The sequence below is a fragment of the Astatotilapia calliptera genome, chromosome 23 (genome assembly GCF_900246225.1).
Source record: "Astatotilapia calliptera chromosome 23, fAstCal1.2, whole genome shotgun sequence".
Lineage (NCBI taxonomy): Eukaryota > Metazoa > Chordata > Actinopteri > Cichliformes > Cichlidae > Astatotilapia > Astatotilapia calliptera.
The window spans coordinates 31,119,614-31,142,885 of record NC_039323.1 but is presented as its reverse complement, the minus strand read 5'-3'; the positions used below and the strand labels follow the sequence as shown (position 1 = coordinate 31,142,885).

Here is a 23,272-nt window from a genome sequence, read left to right as displayed (position 1 = left end):
TCGTTCATGTTGACAACGTAATCCCGCTCTGACTCGGCTTACTTCAAGTTTGACCTTAACGTCTTCCCGTAGTCACGTATACTTTGCACTCTGGGATGCAGAATTTAACTAGCCGTAAATTGAGCAGAAATTCTACACGCAGTCCAGAGCACAGCGCTCCCGCCCCTGACACCCAACCGGCCAATAAGCGGAGTGGACGTTCTCACTTGTTTTGTAGTGACGCACGGTTCGCGGACTTCGTTCGGAAGTTTCTGTGTGTGAAAGCAAAACATCCATGCGTCCGTCTGTTTTCTTCCGGGTCTCGGTTGTGCTGGATCCTGTACCAGTGGTCAGAAGTCGAGAGGCTGTGTAAACCCTGAGGTGTTAGGAAAGCAGACATATTTTAATAATGCTGCACAGGTAGAGCTAGACTGAAAAGATCACATGACTCCCTTACTTTTCAAGTTCCAAACACGACATCCTCTAGTCCTGTAGTAATAATAATATTAATAATAATAATAATAAAGTTTCACTTTCCTTTTCAATTTTCACTGATGGTCGTGTAGGTGGAGTTACGTGAAGCGATCTTAAATAACTTAAACGGCTAAATTCCAGCCTGAACAGTTATTGGTTGAGCTTTACATAACTTCCACTTACTACACGGACCGAATGAAGTGGAGCGTACAGCGTGCAGAGATGCGCCCGGCTGAGCTATCCCCAGTATGACCATGGAGGTGACAAGCACGGGCGGCAGGCACAACCCGCTGGCAACTGCCAGCTTTTTTTCAAGAGTTTTTTTGTGGTAAGTGTGATTTCACGGCGTGATCTAACTCTGACCGAGCGGTGAGGTAATCAGTTAAGAACAACAAACTGCTGATTTCATGCATACATGTTTGTATATCGTTTTAATTGTGGTTTTTCTGAGTTAACTAGAACTATGAACCCGTTTACAAGGGGATTTAATCTGTGCCAGGATGCATTTTTAATTGAAAAAAATAGTTTCTCATAACTTGATCACGCATTGAAAAATCAATAGGATTAGCCCATCCCAGCAATGCTGTGCCCCACGGACCACATGAGGCAAGCAAGAAATACTTCAGAATTTATTCAAAAGCCGGTGTTTACATGCTTCAGACCATAATAGTGGAAACTGAGACTGATTACTTTAATTCAAAGTGGGTAGAATCACTTCCATACACTGAAAAAACAAAACAAAACAAAAAACTCCTGGGTTATTTTATTAGGTCATAAAAAATACTAAATCCACAGAAAGTATGTGCAGCTTTTCGCTGTGTGTATTATTTCTGTGCATTTATTTGTGGAATAGATTTTGAACAGCAGAGTTGAGTCAGGTAGCTCTGGACTTGTTTGAGTTTTTCAACCATAACTCATGAATGGGAAAAGCAATTGTAGGCTTTAATGTAGCCCTCATGGTTTAAACTGGCTTAATACATAGTATGAGTACCACACAAACAAATACTACATAGATATGTGGTTGGTCTTTTGATGTCTATATTGAAAGCATTGAGTAACTGAGTAATAACTCACCTTCAGAATGTTCAAAGTGCACTTCTTTCTAGATACCAAGGGAGGCTTCACTACACATGACCAGAGAATTATTAAACTGGGAGAAGCAGAAAACTTTGCTATGTTGTTTCTGATACGTCTGCTTTTCCCCTCTGCTAACCTGACATACACTGAATGTCATACACTGAGACACCAGGCTATGCAAACAGGTGCTTATTAACAGGTGCTTTTACTGCCAGAAAAACACAGAGTTAAATTAAGATGAACTGTCCCATTATACTGTTTTTTTATTCTCTTAAAGTTAAAGTTGGGTGTTTTTTTATTGTTAGTATTTTTTTGAAAAACGTGGTGGATATGGGATGGTGTGTGTGTGAGTGTGTGTGTCCAGGGAAGGCGGACTTTGACGGGCATGCTAATGTGTGTGATTTAAGCCAAGTTGATCTGTAAAGCTAATTTTTTAAAACCCAGACATCAGTAAAATATCATAAGTACAAAAAGCCGAGCAAACTTTTTTTGCTTTTTATCGTGGGGTATCGTGTGTAGAATTCTGAGGTGGAAAATGAATCGAATCCTTCTTTTGGAATAAGGCCGAAATATGGAAAAATGAGGGACAGGTGAAGCGCCATGAATACTTTCTGTCTTTCTATTTCAGCTGGTTAACCCCTTTGCTGCAGCTTGGCCAAAAGCGAAGACTTGAGGAAAATGATATGTATAGCATCCTTAAAGAGGATCAGTCTGAAGCCCTGGGAGAGGAGCTACAGAGGTACTACACTGCTGTGTTGCATTATTGGATCACTAACAAAAGTCAAATCTGAGAGACTGAGAAGATGATGGCTCAGACATAGGTCCTTACAATTTTCTATGACCAGTTTGAGAAGAGATTTATTTTTGAGTCAATGAGTAATGTGGTTATGCATACTACCCAAATAACCCATTTCACAACATGTGATTTAGTCAAATATTGCCTTGAATAACATTAAAAAATTCTTCTACCCAGGAAAGTTATGGGTTAAGACCCTATGGTTTTGTTGTCACTTCCTTTACATGTAGCTGGATGGTTGGCCTAGCACCAGAGGTTTTTGAGCTCTTGATCACTTTTAGTACTATTTATGAACTGGTCTTTTAAGCAGTCCAGAAGAAGAAGCGTTGTTATCTATTTATGATGCAAAAAAAGTCATTTCTGGCCAGTCTACCACAGTAGAATAATACCCCAAAATATTTTTCTGGAGTCTGCCATCTATTGATGATATTTCTGTTTGTATTCACCTCTTCAGGGGTTCATTTCCCCTGGTGAATTGTACAAATATGATCTGTAGACAAGCAGGTAGCTGTTGGTGCTTTGCCAGGAGAGACTGCATGCTTGTTCAGTAGCTGTGTGTTTCTTTGAATTGCCAGGGAGTGCTGCCGTAGTGTGAGTCACACCTGATGTGTTATTCTGACAGGTCAATCTACTTATTCCTGTTTGATGTATTAACTCCTTTCACAACAGGCCAAACCCAACCTTAGGCCTCCCTGAAACATGCCGATGCTCCCAACAGGCATCCTGTCACTAAAAATAACACTAAAAGTTCAACAGAAAGAGCTGTAATAAAGCTCATTACTTTTAAATAATTCAGTTCCATTTTATCACAACAACAGCCAACTTAAAGCACCTTGTATTGTAAGGTAAGACCCCATAATACTACAGAGAAAACCTTAACAAGTCAGTGACCCCCTTTGAGCAAGCAGTTGGTGATGGTAGGAAGTCCACACTTAAATTTTGCTTTTATTTTTAACTTAGTTTTAATAGTTTTTAATAGTAATTGTTATAAAATTGTTAAAGAAGTAGCTTCTTTTTTGCCACACGTGTAAATGTTCCCAGCTCTCTCAGTCAGAAATGCTAACCAGCTCTCTGTGCCATTCATTTGATGAAGATGTAAGTGGCAGTGTCACTGGTGGATCATTGAATTGCTGTTTGCCATTCCATTAACCTGATACTTCTTGTAACAAATGAGTATGTTGCCACTGTGCGGCCGTATGGTTCTCATTTGGAAGGTTTATTTGCTAATGATTTTTTTAAAATGTTGGTGTGACTATATCCTAAATAGTTACATTGCCATTTGTTGTTCTAGATTGGTCTAAAGATCAATGTTGTGTCTAGATTGACATAAAATGTTGTTTGCTTAACTTCAACTTATAGTGTGTACTTCTGTTTGTACCAGAGAAGTTGTACCTTTCACAGTTACCTCATAGGTTAGCCTAATCTAATAATCTCCATGTTTATCTTGCAGATTTTGGGACCGTGAAGTTAGACATGCTACAAAGGAACTCCTGAAGCCAAAACTCACCAGAGTCCTTATAAAGTGCTATGGAAGGTCCTATGTAATGGCTGGGATATTTGTTTTTTTCCTGGTATGTCGACTGGTCATGTGGAGGTGTCAGATGAGTTATTTGTAATGAAATAATAAGCATGCTAATGTACTCAGAGACCTTTCTTGTAACAAAAATTGGCTCAAATATCTAGCAGCCATTTGAACCCATTTCCTAAAGTCTGGGAAAGGATGAATGTAAGCTTGCATTCATTGTCTTTGTCATAAAGGAGACAATCAAAGTGATCCAGCCACTTCTTCTGGGGAAGATAATCCTTTTCTTTGAGAATGGTGACCCCGATGATCAGAGAAGTCTTGGCATGGCGTATGTTTACGCTGCTGCGATGTCCATCTCCACGCTTGGACTGACTATCCTCCAACATCTCTACTACTATCATGTCCTAAGAACAGGCATGAGGATTAGAGTGGCTATGTGTCACATGATCTACAGGAAGGTCAGTGAAAAATCTGTACAAATGAAGAGTTGTCAGCTTATCTCTGTCAGAAATATGTTCCGATGGATCCATCTATACTTGTCGGTGTTGTGAAAATTGTTTTTTGAGCAGTTAAGTAAAATTCCTCTCATCAGGCTCTCAGACTCAGTGCTAAATCCATGGGACAAACAACCACTGGGCAAATAGTGAACCTCCTTTCAAATGATGTTAATCGTTTCGATGAGGTAAGAGAATCATGTACTCAAACACATGATGAGATTATTTAATTGTATTTGATGACATTTTTAAACCAAGTTGTGCCCTTAACATCAAGATCTTCACACAGATTTGTAAAAAATTGTAAGGTTTGGACAAGTTGTCCAGCATGTTTTCTGCACGTCAACAATCATGCTCTCTATAGATTACACTTAATCTGCACTACCTGTGGGTGGGACCTCTCCAAGCAGTGGTGATCATTGTTTTCCTTTGGTATGAGATCGGTGCCTCGTGCCTGGCAGGTGTAGCAGCCATCGCACTCATGATGCCGATACAAACCTGGTTTGGAAAACTCTTTGGCATCTTCAGGTATGGACGAAGAATACAGAAGCTGGACATTATTGTTTCTGACGATAACGTTCTTTTATTATGTGCATTGTCTGCCTGTTTTTATACAATTTTGATTAGATGGTTTTTTTAGCCTCTAATGGACACAGTGTAAATGGTGCTTATATTTGCAGGAGCAAAACAGCAGTCCTTACTGACAACAGAATCCGTATCATGAACGAAGTGGTGTCTGGTATCAGGATAATCAAGATGTATGCCTGGGAGAAACCGTTCTCAGCTCTGGTGACTGAAGTCAGAAGGTAAGAACTACAGGTTTTATGAAGAATCAGCTAATTTTTTAGAGGAATGTCTTCTTCTTATAATGTGCTCCCATAATAATTATGAGTATAAACAGTGAATCAAAAACTGTCAAAATAAATATTTTAATAAACTGACTCGTCATCCTGCAGTTTTATGATTTGGAACGACCAATATGATTAATGCTTCGACACATGTGGAAATGAAATGAACTGAAAATATCAGACATGTCTTTAGCTGTCTTTTAAAATAGTGAACAGGACCGATAAACTTCAAGGGCATAAAGAAAGATCATACCACAGATCAGGCTTGCTCCATCAGCCCAGGAACTTTTCTCATTTGCCAAACGAATGAGAAATGTAGGGTTCACATAATGTGTGGTTTGTCTGGAGGCGGAGATCCATGTTGAACCACTGTGCTCTTCTGGAACAGCGGAGAACTGGTCCTATACATGTAAAAATCAAAGGAACACTTTTTGATGAGATTATAGCATCAAGTCAGTTAAACTTATGGGAATAATACAAACTGCTAAGTACCATTTTGAGCTGCTGCAGTGATATTTCAACAAAATATATATTTTTCAGCTCTATAGGTTGATAATTTTCATTTCGATGAAACAATCTGACATCCTTTCATTCCTTACACAATACACAGTCCATAGTGTAGTCAGCATTGATATCCAGCATGATTTTTCCTATATTTTTTTAGTTAGAGTATACAGTTGAAAACATCCTTTGGTGTGCCTAATGTTTTATGTGTGCTTATGAGTCTCCTCATCAACAAGAACAAAGAGCTTGAGCATATAAAGTTAGGCATGTCTGGGAAAATGTAAAGAGATTTCATTAATAGCATGATCTGTATTGGATTTTCTTATCTCTGCAGAGCTCATCAATTTCTTTAAATCACTGCAATCACAGTTTTTTCTGGTAACCTCTTAGGGCCCATGGGAGTTCATATGGATTAGCTACAAGAAGAATTAATCAGAATTAACAACAAGGAGAATTCCTTATTGCTTTGATGTACTGCTCTTAAAGAACAGCTTAGATTTGTATTAATTCATTAATCCTCAACTTTCTCAGCATTGATGTCTGGTTAATGATAATCCTTTATGTTTGCTCTGCACTTTATATGTTAACTGTCACTTATTGTTCCCATCAACACCTTCTGAGATTCTTTGAAAGAAACCCACTCAAAATCAGTCCTTGTGACATCAAGCAGTAATCCATTGTAGCCTTCAAAACTTTCCATCCATCTTCAGCTTAAATGTACTTAGAATAACCACAGAGGAAATTTGTCACTACTAGTGACCAGCATTGAATGGGAGGCTCTGCCTTCTTCATTCTGATTTTAAATACTTACCACGTGTAAGTCAGAAGTCTCTATTGGGGTGATATGGTATAAAGAGGTTTGCTTTACAGAAGCCAGTATTTTAATATTGGCCATGTACAGACAGAGAGTGAGGAAGTCGGTGAAGCTTGAACTTTTGGTGTGGATTATACAACAGCTCAACATTATTTTTCTGTGTGAAAACTTGGGTTGCATTGTAGTCATGATTAATTCAGGGTTACAGTTTCAGGAAGAAAAATGTTTTACAGTCAACCTTCAAGTCTCAATGAGTCTTTGATAATAAAGACTTCTTAAGATATCCACAGTTACAAAACTACTAAATATGTAGTAAATATGAAGTAATGTGTACATTTGGATTCTAACACAGGGTTGATTTATGGTGAAATGGTTTGTCTATTTTTATATTTTAAATGGATTTTAAGTTGGGGTTTTTTTTAATGATTTGTAGAGAAGAGACAAAACCCTTCATCTTGATCAAAACACAAAACAAAGAACGTTACGTTCTTTCCGTCAAGCGCAAGGCCTCAGGCTTCGGGGCCTCTGCAGATGCTGAATCATTACATTCTTGTGAGAGGCCCCGCACTGAATGTCCTTAGAGGCCGTACCAAAGCTTTCGACAAACAATTTTTTTTAAAGCTGTTTTGCTAATGTTCTAAAGTAAGGTCAAATCTATAATTAACTGTCATTTTCTGCTGAGTCAAGCTAAATGTATTCCCAGTATTAGCATTCCATCATTACCAAACGATATGTTGACGCTATGCTGGACTGAGCCTTTGGTCAAGCAAACTAACACATGATCTTGGTGTTGCATGAGATACATGCAACACCAAGATATATTGCCAAAAGTTCTTGCTCGTTTGCCTTCACACGCATATGAAATTGAGTGACATCCCATTGTTAATCCATAAGGTTTATTATGATTTAGGAGTATATTTATGGGAATTTTTAACCATTTTTCCAGAAGTGAGGTCAGACACTGATATTGGATGAGAAAGTCTGGCTCACAGCCTCTGCTCTAATTATTCCCAAAGATGTTCTGTCAGGTTTAAGTCAGGACTCTGTGCAAGCCAGTCAAGTTATTTCACATTAGACTCATTGATGCATGTTTATTTGGATGTTGTTTTCTGCACTGTTGCACAATGATGTTGGAACAGGAAGAGGCCGTCCTCAAACTGTTCCCACAAGGTTGGGAGCATGAAATTGTCCAAAATGTCTTGTTATGCATCAAGAGTTAGTTTCACTGGAACTAAGATGAGCCCAACTCCTGAAAAACAACTCCAGATCTCACCGCTCCACCAAATTTTACACTTGGCACAATGTAGTCAGGCAAGTACTGACAGACTCGATACACGTACACTACCGGTCAAAGGTTTTAGAACACCCCAATTTTTCCATTTTATAATTGAAAGTTATGCAGTTTAATGTTGCATTGCACTCTGAAGTGAAAGCATAGTACAAATAAGCAATTCAAGTAAAACAATTATCATGGAATCAATTTATAGACCAAAATGTATTCTATAATTCCACCTTTGGCAGCTGAACACACCCGTGGCATTCTTTCTACAACAGAGATCAAATATTCTTCAGAAAGTTCTTCCCATATCGGTTGCAGAGGTTCCCATAAATGTGTGGCACTTTTAAGTTGCTCTGCTTTCACTCTTCTGTCCAGTTCATCCCAAACCAGTTCGATGGGGTTTAAGTCTGGAGACTGGAGACCACTCCATGTTTTCCAGCTTACCATCTTGTTCTTTGTTCCTGAGGTAGTTCTGGCATAGCTCGGACTTTTGTTTTGGGTCATTATGTTGCAATAGGATGAAACCCTGACCAACTAGAGGGTATTGCATGGCGCTGCAGAATGCTGTGTTAGCCATTTTGGTTCAGGGTGCCTCTCACTCTGTACAAGTCACCGAGCTGGAATCCAGCAAAACAGCCCCAGACCATCACACTTCCTCCTCCATGTTTGACAGTTGATGCCACACACTGTAGAGCCATCCTTTCACGTACGAAGATCCTGCGTGATGAACCGGTGATTTCAAATTTTGATTCATTGCTCTATAATACCTTCTTCCAGTCTTCAGTAGTGCAGTGGCGATGTTTCATGACCCAGGCAAGCCTCTTTGTCTTATTCTGACGTCTTAGCGATGGCTTTCTTCCTGCAGCTTGTCCTGTCAAACCTGCAGCTCGAAGTCTTCTCTTCACAGTTGAAACTGAGACTTACTATGACCATTATTAAGCTGTGTTTAAAGCTGTTGCCCTGTTAGCCACCGATCACGGAAGCTGTTAACTCTCAGAAACCTTTTTCTCACCACAAACTACTTTTTGCAGTACAGTGCTGTTCAGCTGATGCTCACGAGGGCATGGTACCACAGTGTGTTCCAACACTGCTTTCATGCAGGCAGAGGGGGTTGTAAGTAATCCAGAAAAGCTGGAACACCTGTAAGAATTAGTAGCACCAGCTTTCAAGACCTGATCAACCTCCATTGCTGCACAACAGCTTTAAATTGTTAACCCATTTTGTGTTCCCTGAAAAATACCTTTTTGTATAATTTGAAATGTACATTATTTTTCATTTTTTTCGAGAGTAAAAAAGGGTTATATAAGAATCAGTCCATTTACCATCCAGTGACCCTGTTCGGTGATTTTACGTTGCCTACCGTACCACTTCCTGGCAAAAAAGCAGAAAACTCAGAACCACTGTACTGCCAGATAAAAAAAAGTTTAATGCAATTTGTAGAAGCACAGCGAGGATAAACTTGACCTACGTGTATCGACTAGAGAAACTTCACGAGGGTCTAACATTCAAACTGGGAAGCTTAAATACAAACTTAAAAAGACAATAACAACCACCTGTGTGAGAGGAAATAAAAAAAACAAAACAAGAAGCATCACTGTAAATATATCAAGAATCACATATTATACGTGATAAACCTTGTTAACTCAATCTTTGTAGGCTAATAAATATAAGACCACAAAATACAAAAAATGCACAGAAAATATGTGATAAAGACATGAAAACTGTGGGAAGGAAAAACACAGGAAGGAAGCTCTGGGAGAACCAGGTTCAGGGAGGGGCAGCCATCTGGTGCAATTGGTTGGGGGTTAGGGGAGGAAGACAGGATAAAGACATGGTGTGGAAGAGAACCAGAGATTAATAATAACTAATGATTAACTCTAGAGTGGTGTATAAACAGAGGGTGAAAAGAGGTTAGTGAAGAAGAAACACAAGCATAAATTAGGTAGGTTTCAGGGCCAGGGTCACCTGATCCAGCCATAACTATGAACTTTATCAAAAAGCAAAACTTTAATGCTAATCTTGAAATCCAAACTGGGGGCTGGTTCAACAGAAAAGGGCCCTGAAAGCTGAAGTCGCTCTATCTACTACAATAACCAAGGAACCACAAGTAAGCCTGCAGTCTGAGAGCAAAGTGCTCTATTGGGGTGATATTTAAGATAAGATGAGGCCTGATAGTTCAAGGTCTTGTATGTTAGTATGTCTTTGCACTCTTCATGGTCTGATGAAGAAAATAATTATTTAGACGTAAGTATTTCAGTTGTAGTCATTTGAGCATTCTTTTTTTTGACAGTGGTGTGACACTCTAAATAAAGTCTTCTGATTTTACATATTAAGCCTCCCTATGTTCTTCTTTACTCCTAGGAAAGAAATTCATCAGATATTAAAAAGCTCCTACCTGCGAGGACTCAACATGGCTTCATTCTTTGCCAGCAGCAAGATCACAGTGTTTGTCACCTTCACTGTCTACGCCCTCCTGGGCAACACCATCACTGCCAGCAGTGTGTTTGTCACTGCATCCCTGTATGGTACAATTAAGCTCACAGTGACCCTGTTCTTTCCTCTGGCCATTGAGAAATTGTCAGAGACTGTTGTGAGCATTCGCAGGATTAAGGTAATTCTGTTCTTTCATAAATTGGAATACAAGTAACAAAACCGTAGCTGATATCTGTCATTAGTACCATAATGACCGATTTACTACTTTTCTATTGTCTAAAAAGTTCAGAGAACTTTACATAACAAAAATCGTGTTGACTTAATGTTACGGTCTTCCCTGAGCCTGGTTCTGATGGAGGTTTCTTCCTGTTAAAATGGATTTTTTCCTTCCCACTCTCACCATGTGCTTGCTCATCTGAGTAATCTGATTGTTGGGACTTTCTCTGCATTGTTGTATTGTCTCTTTAGGTTACAATATAAAGCATGTTGAGGCAACTGTTGTTGTGATGCTTGTTTGGTGCTGTTGAACTAAAATAGAATTGAAATTCATGATGTTTTCCATCATGGAGAATCCATCTGTCAAATAGATCCTAAAGTGATGTCCAGATTGATTGCAGATATTGTAACTGTCCTGCAAAAAAATGGATAAAAGATTGGTGGTGACATCAGAACTCTTTTTAATCTTAAATGTAGTTGTTTCTAAATTTGTGGATAGGTAAAGCAAGAGAACTGTGCTAATTTAGTTTATGTTTCAAAGCACGTGTGTCCATTAAATATCTTTCAAGAATTTTCTCGTCCTGGAAGAGCTTGAAAGAAAAAATCTCGCACTGCCTTTGGAGGGAAAAATGGAGAACGCTATTGAAATTGAGGCACTGACCTGCTACTGGGATAAGGTAAATGTTAAAGTTTAAAACTCATATTGATAATGAGTCATCTTGCATAATTTTAAATTCAAAATTTGTGCATTAATTAATACATTCTTCTTCTTTTTTTTAGAGTTTGGATGCACCATCTCTGCACAATGTTTCCATCACAGCAGAGTCACACCAGCTTTTCACTGTGATCGGACCAGTGGGGGCCGGAAAGGTCCGCAACTGACTTACCATTTAGCCTTTAGGTCAGAACATTGAGTATCAAAATTGTGTTTTCAGGGTCACATGTTCATAACATCTGTGTTTTCTTCAGTCATCTCTGCTCAGTGCCATCCTGGGAGAGCTGCCTTATGACACAGGCACATTAAAGGTCATAGGTCAAATAAGCTATGCAGCCCAGCAACCCTGGGTGTTCCCTGGAACCATCCGCAGCAACATCCTGTTCGGGAAACAACTGAATCCTAAAAAGTATGAGAGGGTCCTCAGAGCCTGTGCTCTGAAGAAGGTGAGATATAATGCTGCAAGTTAACCAGTTCATGTTAGGCCAGCAGCTCAAGGCGAACCGCTCTTTACCCTCTGGTGTAAAATCTTACAAGGTGGGTTCCTACCTATAGAAAATGCTGATTAGCTCCAACAATATGATCAGATGACCTTGATAAAAGCCAGCAGCCTTCAAAAGTCAATTATAATCATATTGATTAATTGCATTGTTTGCTATAGTTTAGGAGCAAATTCTGAAATTTGACTTTGGGACGTCACATCTTTTCTTGAAAGTAAAGCAGTATTAGTTGTGCTTTTCTTTTATGTCTCATTTGAAGTACAGCTGTGGTCAGAAGTTTGCATGCACTCATCCCAGGCATGAATGTCATGGTTATTTAACTGTTCTTTTTCTATAGTGGAATGATTGTACAGCACACATCTTCAATAACTTTAAAACAAGTTTAAGCTTTTATTTGGGATTTTTTCTAATCTATGGATCAAAAATATACAAACAACCTCAAATATATACTCACCAATTTATTGGTGTTCATTTAGCTGTATTTAGTTCAATATCACTTTGCAAGTTGCTCTTCAAACAGACACTTTTGGAGGCCATCAATGATCTTCTGGTGGATTCTGTCTAGATATTTTGACCACTCTTCTTGGCAGTTTGTTTAAATTGGTTAGTTTCCTGGTATGGAGCTGGCCATCCTGGGAGAGCTGCCTTTGAAAGCCTCACCTTTGTTCCTCTAAATATATTGTGGTCTAACAGCTCAGTCTTTCTCTTGTCTGACCATAAAACATTTTATCAGAAGCTATTTGTTTGTCCATGTGGGGGAACAGCAAATTTCACTCAAGCTTGAAGGTGTTGACTTTGGAGCAGGGCCTTTTTTCTGTACAATCGTTTAATTCTGGAAAAAGAACAGTTCAAATAAATCATTAAAAACTCAAAATTATCATGACATTTATGCCCTTGATGATTGTAGGCAAGTTACGCCTCCATTGTTTCAAATTCAGGACCTGCAGCTGTTCCCAGATGGAGATCTGACACTGATCGGGGACAGAGGGGCCACACTCAGTGGGGGACAGAAAGCTCGTGTCAACCTGGCAAGGTACATGGACATCATGTAGTAAGAACGCTACCTAGAAGAAAACTTACACGTATTGTATCACCGTGACGCATTCAAATGTTAGTCTGAGTTTCTAAGGAACCTAAACTAGAGGCAACAAGTAGCTAGATGTTGGGGTGCATGTATTTTTACCCTGCATGCACACACTTGTGCTGTTACATTTGCTATAGTTTATGTGAAAGTTCAGTCTTTTTCCTGACAAATAAGATTCCCCCACTGTGTGTCCTTGTTTTCAGGGCTGTATATCAGGATGCAGACATCTACCTCCTGGATGACCCTTTAAGTGCTGTGGATGCAGAAGTTGGAAAACATCTTTTTGAGCAGTGAGTAATAAAGAGTTCGGTGCTAATTATCTGTATACCCTGATTAATAATGGTGTCGAGAATCGTGCTCATGCTCGACAGTACACACTGCATGATTGAAGTTCATGTGAACTGTTTTAATTCCATTCAGTTCAGTTTTATTTATATGGAACTATTTCAAAGCAACAGTCACAAACGTGCAGAAACCCCCTCTTATTTATCAAAATCAGGTGTATCTGTGGCCTGCTGAAGAACAAGTGTCGTATCCTCATCACACACCAGCTCCAGCATCTGAGGACGGCTGACCAGATCCTGGTCCTCAAGGAGGTTTGTCCCCCTTTATGCTGGTTTAAGTAGGCAGGGGATAAACATGTTTGCATTCACCAGTTATAGTTTGTTACTCTGAGGTGTGTAATCTCTGAGAGTGAGCTCCAGCACACGTTGATCTCCAGTCGTCAGGTGACATTTCCGTTTCCAAATTGTTATTAATTTTTTAACTTACAACACAAAGTCTCTGGACCAGATGTGTTAATACAAAACTACTCAGTTACAGAAGTTAAGGAAACATATTCATTCAGATGAAAAATCTAATTCAGTTTGTCAAAAAACGCTTCAGCTGGAGGAAAGAGATCCAGCATTATGTAGAGTGATGTTGGGAGGTTTAGGTTTAGGTTAGCTTAGGTGACGAGCTGAAAAGTGTCAGGGATAAACAGGCAACGCGGCTTTGTGTACAGTTCCAATTAAATCTCCTTGATCCCCTTTTTAATGTGTTCCCCTTTACTCACAGGTTCTGCATTTTGTAGAAGGAGCTTCACAACTGATTTTTAATGGTGGTTTTCCAATTTTCCAAATTCATAGAAATGATTTTCTCCGAAGGAAGGCGTTCCTTCAGATGAGCCTTTTTGACTTTTTTGTTATTAAGTACTGAAAAACACATTGTTGCTCATTTTCATTATTTGTTTCTCCAGGGTCATGTCATGGTCCAGGGAACCTACAGTGAGCTGCAGACCTCTGGCCTGGATATTGTGTCCCTGCTGAGAAGTGATGTGGAGGCACATTCAGTTGGGTCATGTTCGGTTGACCCAGACAAATTGTCTTTACGCAGCCAGTGGACGATTTGCTCACATGGGTCACACTGTTCTTCCAGCAGCCTCCTGCTACCAGACAGCAGCTGCACTGATCAGCTTCATGTAGGTATATTTCCAAAAGATTAGATTAAGAGTCCCCACATAAATGGCAGCATTTTGTAGTCACCTAATTACAAGGATGGACAGAGGTAGAAATGAATAGTTTGGGTTAAAATAGACCTGCAAGTCTATTATCACTAAACTTGTTTTATTGTTTTGCAGGTTGAAGTTGCTCAAACTATTACAGAAGAAACTCGAGCTGAAGGAAATGTTAGCGGCCATGTTTACCTTAAGTACTTCACAGCAGGCTGTAACACTTTGGTGTTAATGGTCATAATACTGCTCAGCATAATAGCTGAGGTAAGCCCCGACCCTACAACACCCTTCCTGCACTCTTTCTGTCTCCAGGTGTTACCTGTCTGTATTAACTGTTATCAGTATTAAATCCCTCACTGTACAATCATGTGGAAAAGTCATAGTGACTCTAACCCAGGGGTGGGCAATCTCAGTCCACGAGGGTCGGTGTCCCTGCAGGTTTTAGATCTCACCTTGGGTAATCACCTGAATCACATGATTATTTCGTTACCAGGCCTCTGGAGAACTTCAGGACATGTTGAGGAGCTAATTTAGCCATTTAAATCAGCTGTGTTGGTTTGAGGACACATCTCAAACCTGCAGGGACACCGGCCCTCGTGGACTGAGATTGCCTACCCCTGCTCTAACCTGACTTAACCTTCCCACCCTCCCACACATTTCATGCAACTTGGTTTCCTCATGCTGTGTTTCAAAAATTGATCTAAAGAGAGGTCCGTTTCAACAGGTTGCATATATCCTGCAGGACTGGTGGCTGGTATATTGGTAAGAACTTTACCAATGTGGATATTTTTAATGGCAAATACAGTATGCAATAGCTTAACTTTATACTGTTCATTTGACAGTTTTTTTAAATGAAATTAGATCAGTTATCATTTCGTGTGTACCTGATTGAATTGTCTTGTCATCTGACAGGGCAGGGGAGGAGTTTTCTAACAGCACAGCCACTGCTGTTAGCGTGGACAGTGGAATGGATGTTACTAGCTCATTTCGAAAGTTTGATCTCACTTTTTACCTCGGTATTTATTCAGGTAAGCCTATAGTTATAGTAATACCTATAGTTCTTGTTAGAGTCTTCAGGTCTAATATCTAATATAGTCCTGCTGTGTTTACTTTTAGGTTTGACAGCAGCAGCTGTGGTCTTTGGTTTTGCCAGGAGTTTGGTGATATTTCACGGGCTGGTGAGATCAGCTCAGACTCTGCACAACAGCATGTTTAGTGCTGTTCTCCACACCCCGGTTACCTTCTTTGATGTCAACCCCATAGGTGAGGCCTACACAGAATTTATTTTAAATTTAAGAAAAAGCGTTGAATTACATCAGGGTATATCCTGCCTTATGCCTTTGACCGATTGGGAGTTTTGCCTATAGTTTTACAAATAACCCAGTCTATTTCTACCAGGAAGAGAACTGGAGTCAAAACACATCCCTGACATATTCCAGTGTTGTCTGAGTTCTCCAAGATGACATTGGCCTTAAACCTCTAAAAAAAGGTCTATTAAGTTCAGTTCAATCCAGTTTTATTCATACTTGGCACTCCAAGTTAGAACAGCCACATAAAGGTGCTTTGGGAGGGAAAAACTCTCTTTTAACAGGAAGAGATTCCTGGTAAAACCAGGCTCAGGGAGGAATGGGGATTTTCCTCCCCACTTTCACCGAGGTGCTTGTCATGAGGCAACGTTTCAATGAATGGTGAAAGCATTGATTTGTATGGTGTAAAGCTTCATGTTCAGAACATAGACAGCATAAAGATGGACGTAGTGATATCACCCACTGATTTTGGATTGTCCAGGTAGCTTCAATGTTAGCGTCTTGCTAGCATTAGCCCACTAGAGCATACAGTACACACTAAGAAAAAGGACAAAAATTACACTTGCCTACATCCTTAACATGATAATGGTGCTGGGTGCAGGGCTGACATATCTTTGCTTTTACTGATTGAATGATTTATAGTCTTCTCTTTATATAATGTTTCTGTTCCTTTTCCCTTGTTTCAGGTCGAATACTCAACAGATTTTCCAAAGATGTCAGCCAAATGGACTCCATGCTACCTATCACTTTTGTGGACTTCTATCAAGTGAAGACTACTATATGTGCTATATACACACAAGACTCACTTAAAAGGATCCTTCAGTAATTTGAGTATTTCTGATTATGCGATGTTGTTTTAGTTGTTTTTACAGAATGCTGGCGTTATCGCGGTGGCAGCCTCAGTCATCCCTCTCATCCTCATCCCTGTTGTTCCTCTCCTAATAATCTTTCTGTACTTGAGAAGCTTTTACCTCCGTACCTCACGTGATGTCAAACGTCTCGAGTCAACAAGTGCGCTTATTTTTATTACGATCCTATCATAAACTCATCATTTTAAACTGTAGGTTCAATGACGCTGGCTGTTTAACAGTTTCTCACAGCTAATCTTTTCCTACAGCGCGGAGTCCAGTCTTCTCCCACCTGTCCTTGTCTCTTCAGGGTCTTTCCACCATCAGAGCCCTCAAGGCTGAGGAGAGGTTAAAGAAGGCATTTGATGCCCATCAGGACCTGCATTCAGGTTTACTCTTTATGAACTCTTTATGGATGGTTAAAACTGAGATTTTCTAGCTGATTTTAAAGGAATTTCAAGCGATAAAGAAAACTACTCATAGTTCCAAGTAGAACTGGAATTCTGGATAATTTGCTCTCAGTCTGTCAATGAATACCTTCTGGGAGCATATTTGTAAAGGCATTTTCCCTCTTAAGAAAGGTTATCACAGGTCAATTCAAAGTTGATCATTTGCTCAACTATCTCTCCTAAGAGGCCTTGGGAAGATAAGCTATGCGTCTCCAGCTGAAAAATAGTTAAAAATGTTGCAAATCAGTAATGATAGTGGAATAATGATAGCGAAGAAGCCTGGAAGACTTTAATTCTGTTTTATTTATATGACAACAGTCACCTCAAGGTGCTTTATATTGTACAAATCGCTTTATAATAAATTACATGTGTGAGATATTTGGGTCTCATGAAATGTCTTGTAAAGTGAACCTGCTCAAAAGATTAACCTGGTCATCTTCTTTATAATGAAATGCATTTTTTCGTCTCGTTGCAGAGGCGTGGTTTTTGTTCCTGATGACCTCCCGCTGGTTTGCACTACGCCTTGACAGCATTTGCTCCATATTCATCACTCTCACAGCATTTGGCTGCGTCTTACTCAGACATGGTGAGGAACTAAAGCACCATGCAGACAAACTGTCTCACAACAGGTGCCTTATATTGTAAGGTAAAGAGTCTGTAACGATACAAAGAAAACCCCAACCATCAGAGGACCCTCTTAGAGCAAGCACTTGGCGACAGTGGGAAGGAAAAAATCCTTGATTTATTTTATTACAGCGATTATGTATGCTGTAGGTATTAAAGGTACTGTACAATGTTTTGAATATCAATCTATCAGACTCTAATTTGTACATGTAAATGGAGAGTCCTCTTCACACACTAAGGTTAGTTATGGAGTTCCACAGGGTTCGGTGCTAGGACCAATTCTGTTTATATTATACATGCTTCCCTTAGGCAGTATCATCAGAAGACATAGCATACATTTTCACTTCTATGCAGATGACACCCAGCTTTATATATCTATTAAGCCAGATAACACACACCAATTTGTTAAAATACAGGAATGTCTTAAAGACAAAGACTTGGATAACGTCTACTTTTCTGCTTCTAAATTCAGATAAAACTGAGGTTATTGTACTCACCTATAAAAATCTAACCCTCCAGTAACACTGAGGAATTTTGGAGTCATTTTTGACCAGGATATATCATTCAGTGCATATATGGTAAACAAACGTGTTGGACTTCCATTTGCGGAATCTGGTTCAAATTAAAAACATTTCGTTTAAGTGATGCTGAAAAACTTACTTCTAGGCTGGACTACAATTCCTTATTATCAGGATCTCCTAAAAACGTCCTAAAAAGCCTTGAGATGGTCCGCAATGCTGCAGCAAAGATACTGACAGGGACCAGACCAAGAGAGCACATTTCACCGACACTGGTTTTTCCTCATTGCATCCCTGTTAAATCCGGAATCGAATTTAACATACAAGGTCTGGAATAATCAGGCCCCATCTCATCTTAAAGACCTAATAGTACCCTATCAACCCATTAGAGCACTTCGCTCTCAGACTGCAAGCTTGTTTGTGGTTCCTAGAGTATTTAAAAGTAGAATGGGGGGCCGAGCCTTCAGTATTCAGGCCCCTCTTTTGTGGAGTTTGTATTCAGGACAGGGCTCTAGACTAACTTTTTGCCATGGGCGTACTCCTAACTTTAAAAAGTTAGGCGTACCGGCACAAAAGTTGGGCGCACACAAATTTTATAATAATTTATATAATATAATATAATGTGTTTTTCTGAATACACTGTGCTTTTTCAGCATTCAAAGACTGATGACACCGTGTCAGAGCACTGGCTATGAATTTCAGAAGGATCAGGCCTTAACTTAACAGGAAAAGTTAGCAATAGTTCTTTTCCTATTACAGCTACATCCACGTCTGTCGGGCCTAGGCTGCTCACTAGGGCTGGGTATCATCACTGATTTCTATAATCCATTCGATTCCGGTTTTCAAAGTCCCGATTCGATTCAACTTTTAGCCTCAGACAGTCAGAAATATTATAATTCTGATCATTTATCAGTACTGACTTCATCAGAATTGTGAACATCACAGCAGAGGCCTTTGTGTGAAAGTAACTGAGAATAAAACACAGATTTTCCTGGTCTGGCTTTTTATAGCAGATAACCTTAAAAATATTCTACAATGTTCTGCATATAAAGTTTAAATTTCTTCAGTATTGAACAACAGAAAAAATAGGCTTTCTTGTCAGAGGTCATTTAAGTGAAAAAAAGAAAAGAAAAAGACAGCAGCCACAGCGCTGTAAACAACGGTAGACTGGTGGGCAATAAGTGAATGAATAATACAGAAAACAGAGATTGGAGACGGGAAACTGTTCTTGAAGTATAGAGAGAGATAGAGAGAGAGAGAGCGCTAGCTGTGCATGAAGTGTGATTTTTTTTTTTTTTTTTTTTTTTTAATAGTCGTGGAAGCAAAACAGCAAAATTCATGACGACATTGATCAAATGTGAAGCGCAGTTTGCTGCTTCTTTTGCTGCTTGCTCGGTGAATTTTGGTTGGAGAGAGACACAACCTGCAGCTCAGAATCAGCGCAAAAAGACGTAAACACAGTGCGGACCGGACGCATCAGAACCGCTAAGCTCCGACAGAGTGTCCGTCTACGGGCCGTCGGGTGAGAAAGCTGAGAAAGACAAAGTTGATTCTGATGCGTCGGTCCTCTGTGTTTACGTCTTTGTGTGGAATGCCTGTACCTGCTCTCATTTGCTGTTTGGTTGTTGTTGAAATGGTTTTGTGAGCTTTAATCTGAGAATCTGGCGTTTCTGGCAAAACACAGTTATATTTAAAAGTCGATTCAGGATTTAATGAATTGATATCGCTTTATTCAAGCTACTCACCTCCCACTTCCACCTGCACTTTCAACTGGACCACGGTCAATCAGAGAGGTCCCGCCCCTTACTATCTCTGATTGGTTTAGTCCACGATAGGGGCAAAATGTGTGTCTGTTGTTGACCACAGGGAACGTTGCAGATTTTTTTTTTTTTTTTTTGCTACCCGAACAGTTGGTCGCACAGGTGCAACCAATTTTTTATTTTTTTTTTAGTGGCACCACTGAAAATTTTGGTCGCACTCTAGAGCCCTGATTCAGGAGACAGACAAACTCTACTTTTAAGACTTTTTTTTTTTTATATAAAGCATATATTTAGGGATGGATGAGTTGACCCTGAATTTTCCCTTAGTCATGTTGCAATAGCTCTAGGCTGCTGGGGGCTTCCCATGATGAGTCTTTTTCTTCACTCTTTATGTGCGTATACACCACTCAGCATTTATTCATTAGTTATTGTTCATCTCTGGCTCTGTTCCAGGGTGTGTCTTTGTCCCGTCTTATTCCCTGCACCCACAGTCAGTCATGGCAGATGGCTGCCTCTTCCTGACCTGGTTTTGCCAGAGGTTTCTTCCTATAAAAACGGAGTTTTTCCTTCTCACTGTCGCCAAAGGATTTGCTCGTGGGGGGTCACATGATTGTTGGGGTTTTCCTCTGTATTATTGTAGGGTCTTTACCTTACAATATAAAGTGCTTTGAGGCAATTGTTGCTGTGATTTGGTGCTATATAAATCAAATTGATGTGAATTGAATTGAATCTGTGCAACAGGTCAAGAATATATAATGTAGATTAATAAGATTTGCCATAAATGGACGTTTATTAAAACCTTTACTTAAACTATTAGAAATAAAGGAAAGAAAAACCAAACAGTTCCACAACTTTTAAACCAACCAGCCCCTTAGTGGGCTTGGGGTATTTAGCAAACTAAACACAATTAAATGTTTAATTTAACTGCATTTAGTTTGCTAAATACCCTAACCACACACAGTGAGTTAATGCAGAAGAAAGTCCTGAACTAGCCTCTGATTTCTGATGTTCTCATGTTTTGGATCCATTAGGCCTGGAGGCTGGAGAGGTGGGCCTTGTGCTGACCTATGCTGTAACACTGATAGGAAACTTCCAGTGGACAGTGAGACAAAGTGCAGAGGTGGAGAACATGGTAAGAACTGAGTGATGACATTTTGTATTTCCAGTTTTTTTTTGAATGAATGATGTTGATGAAAATGATGTTGGTGGGTGAAGATAAATGTACTTAATGGACAGTTACATGGAGCAAAGTTTCAATTCCCCTTAATCCTCTCAAATTTTGATCATACCTCATTTGTACAAAAACTTTGGACACTTGACTTCTGCACTTACAGTAAAGTATGCTGTACAAATTATAAAGCCCTTTGTAGGAAAGTTGGAATTTTCGGTTTTGGGGTTTAAAAAATATAAAAACATCCTGATGCCTATGAATGAACGTTAACATAGGCTACAAAAAGCATAATTGAAAAAGACCTCTTGGCTTTTCAGATGACATCAGTGGAGAGGGTGGTGGAGTACACTGAGCTAAAGAGTGAAGCACCCTTAGAAACTCAGAAGCGTCCTCCCCCTGATTGGCCGAGCCAAGGAATGATAACCTTTGATCGAGTGAACTTCTTTTATAGCAAGGATGGACCACCGGTCCTCAAAGACATCAACGCCACGTTTCAACCCAAAGAGAAGGTGACACATCGGTTTGTGGAGAACAGCTGGTTGGGGTCTGAGTGATGATCAGCTGTTGATGTTTTGTGTCCTGTGGGTCAGGTTGGTATTGTGGGTAGAACAGGAGCGGGGAAAAGCTCTCTGGTCTCGGCTCTGTTTCGCCTGGCAGAGCCCCAGGGAAAGATCTACATCGACGGTATTGTGACCTCTGAGATTGGCCTACATGACCTGCGCCAGAAGATGTCCATCATTCCTCAGGTACAACATCAGATGACACTTCAACTGCCTGAAGAAATACGTAGTTACAATCTCACTGTTACAATAATGCTATCCATTTCTGTTATTCTTCTATTAATTGAAACTGCTATATCATTTATTTTCAGTAAATTAAACTCAAAACACAGATTTTCAAAGTCATACGATACTGCGTGTCGTTTCCAAATCCATATCCGGTACATAGAATTAATGACGTAGCAGAGTCTACTGATTTTTCTCCCTGACTTCTCTCCCCTCTGCTCCCCAGGACCCAGTTCTCTTTACTGACAGTGTGAGGAAGAACTTGGACCCTTTCAACCAGCACACTGATGAAGACCTGTGGAAAGCTCTGGAAGAGGCTAGTATTTAATTAGCACACCCAGATTTGTCGTTACTGCCCACAGACCAGCTACAGGTTTCTCCTCTCCATGTTCACTGCAGGTACAGATGAAGTCTGTGGTGGAGGAGCTGCCTGGGAAGCTGGAGACTGTCCTGGCTGAGTCAGGCTCCAACTTCAGCATGGGCCAGAGGCAGCTGCTGTGCCTGGCCAGAGCAGTCCTGAGGAAGAATCGCATTCTCATCATCGACGAAGCCACGGCCAACGTTGACCCAAGGTCCTCCAGATACATTACCAGTACAGAGAGCTCCTAGACATCCAGGAGCTTTCTCAACACACTTTTCCCACATGATTCTCAAAGTGTTTTTCTTGTTGTTACTGCAGGACAGATGAGCTGATCCAGAAAACCATTCGGGAAAAGTTCAGAGACTGCACTGTGCTCACCATCGCTCATCGCCTCAACACCATCATAGACAGCGACCGTATACTGGTGACTCAGCTATTCCGACTGTAGCTTTTTAATAAATTCATACTGTTAGAGTACACAGATATGCAAAAAATGTTCCTGTGTTAACTGTTACACCACCGTATGTTTTCTCTTGGCCTAAGGTGCTGGACAGTGGCACCATTCAGGAGCTGGACTGTCCTTTCACTCTACTGCAAAACAAGGAGGGTGCTCTCTACAAGATGGTGCAAGAGATGGGCCAGGCTGAGGCAGCGGCTCTGCTGGAGTCAGCAGGAAGGTGAGGTGAAAAAGAGTCCCCTTAAACATGGCTGAAAAATCTGCATCCACACAGTTTCCATGCTTTCCAGCTTATGACAGCAGCCTGAGCAAAATAATTTAGACTTTTCTGTGGCTGCTACAACCAGGTGAGGTCTACTTCCAACAAGTCTCTCTCACACCCAAACAGAGAAGTTAAACTGTGACGTGGAGTGAAACACTGGAATCAGCTGAACTCTTGCAGCAACCTCTGAGCACCGCGAGCTCCTCCTGCCTCCAACTGTGTGCAACGACTGGGGCGTTTGATGTTTTTTATGCTTTGATCTTATTTGATCTGTGTCTGTTTTTAAGTTATGTTGAAATCATAAATTATGGTTACATTGTCACATGTGAACAAGCTACTCTGTAAGATCTGTAAGCTTCAGAATTTGACCTTGAATTCCCCACCGTTATACTTTTTGTACACGAATTTTCATAAAGTTCATGTAATTTGTAACAGTCCTTGTCTTCTTGACTTGACCAAAGATTTGATTTCAGTATTATATCTTAGTAGCAATATTTGCC

At 40.0% G+C, this 23,272-nt stretch overlaps 1 protein-coding gene across 2 annotated transcripts; it reads left to right on the top strand.

Annotated features, from left to right (window-relative positions):
• The first annotated feature begins 545 nt into the window (after positions 1-545).
• LOC113016995 (multidrug resistance-associated protein 4-like) lies at positions 546-23,204 on the top strand. Of its 2 annotated transcripts, none has more exons than XM_026160250.1 (31): positions 546-781; positions 2,159-2,269; positions 3,777-3,897; positions 4,085-4,309; positions 4,444-4,533; positions 4,710-4,873; positions 5,026-5,151; positions 10,152-10,401; positions 11,009-11,116; positions 11,220-11,309; positions 11,409-11,600; positions 12,593-12,687; positions 12,942-13,028; positions 13,238-13,334; positions 13,976-14,197; positions 14,357-14,494; positions 14,955-14,992; positions 15,143-15,258; positions 15,347-15,493; positions 16,224-16,303; positions 16,398-16,548; positions 16,655-16,774; positions 17,310-17,420; positions 20,768-20,868; positions 21,225-21,416; positions 21,498-21,653; positions 21,919-22,008; positions 22,092-22,264; positions 22,372-22,477; positions 22,597-22,730; positions 22,899-23,204. In XM_026160250.1, exons 1-31 carry the CDS (start codon positions 702-704, stop codon positions 22,912-22,914), a joined length of 3,927 nt encoding a protein of 1,308 aa, XP_026016035.1. In that variant the 5' UTR covers positions 546-701; the 3' UTR covers positions 22,915-23,204. The 2 variants fall into 2 exon arrangements, with proteins under 2 accessions (XP_026016035.1, XP_026016036.1); XM_026160251.1 differs by having other exon boundaries at positions 22,858-23,204.
• Positions 23,205-23,272: the final 68 nt, after the last annotated feature.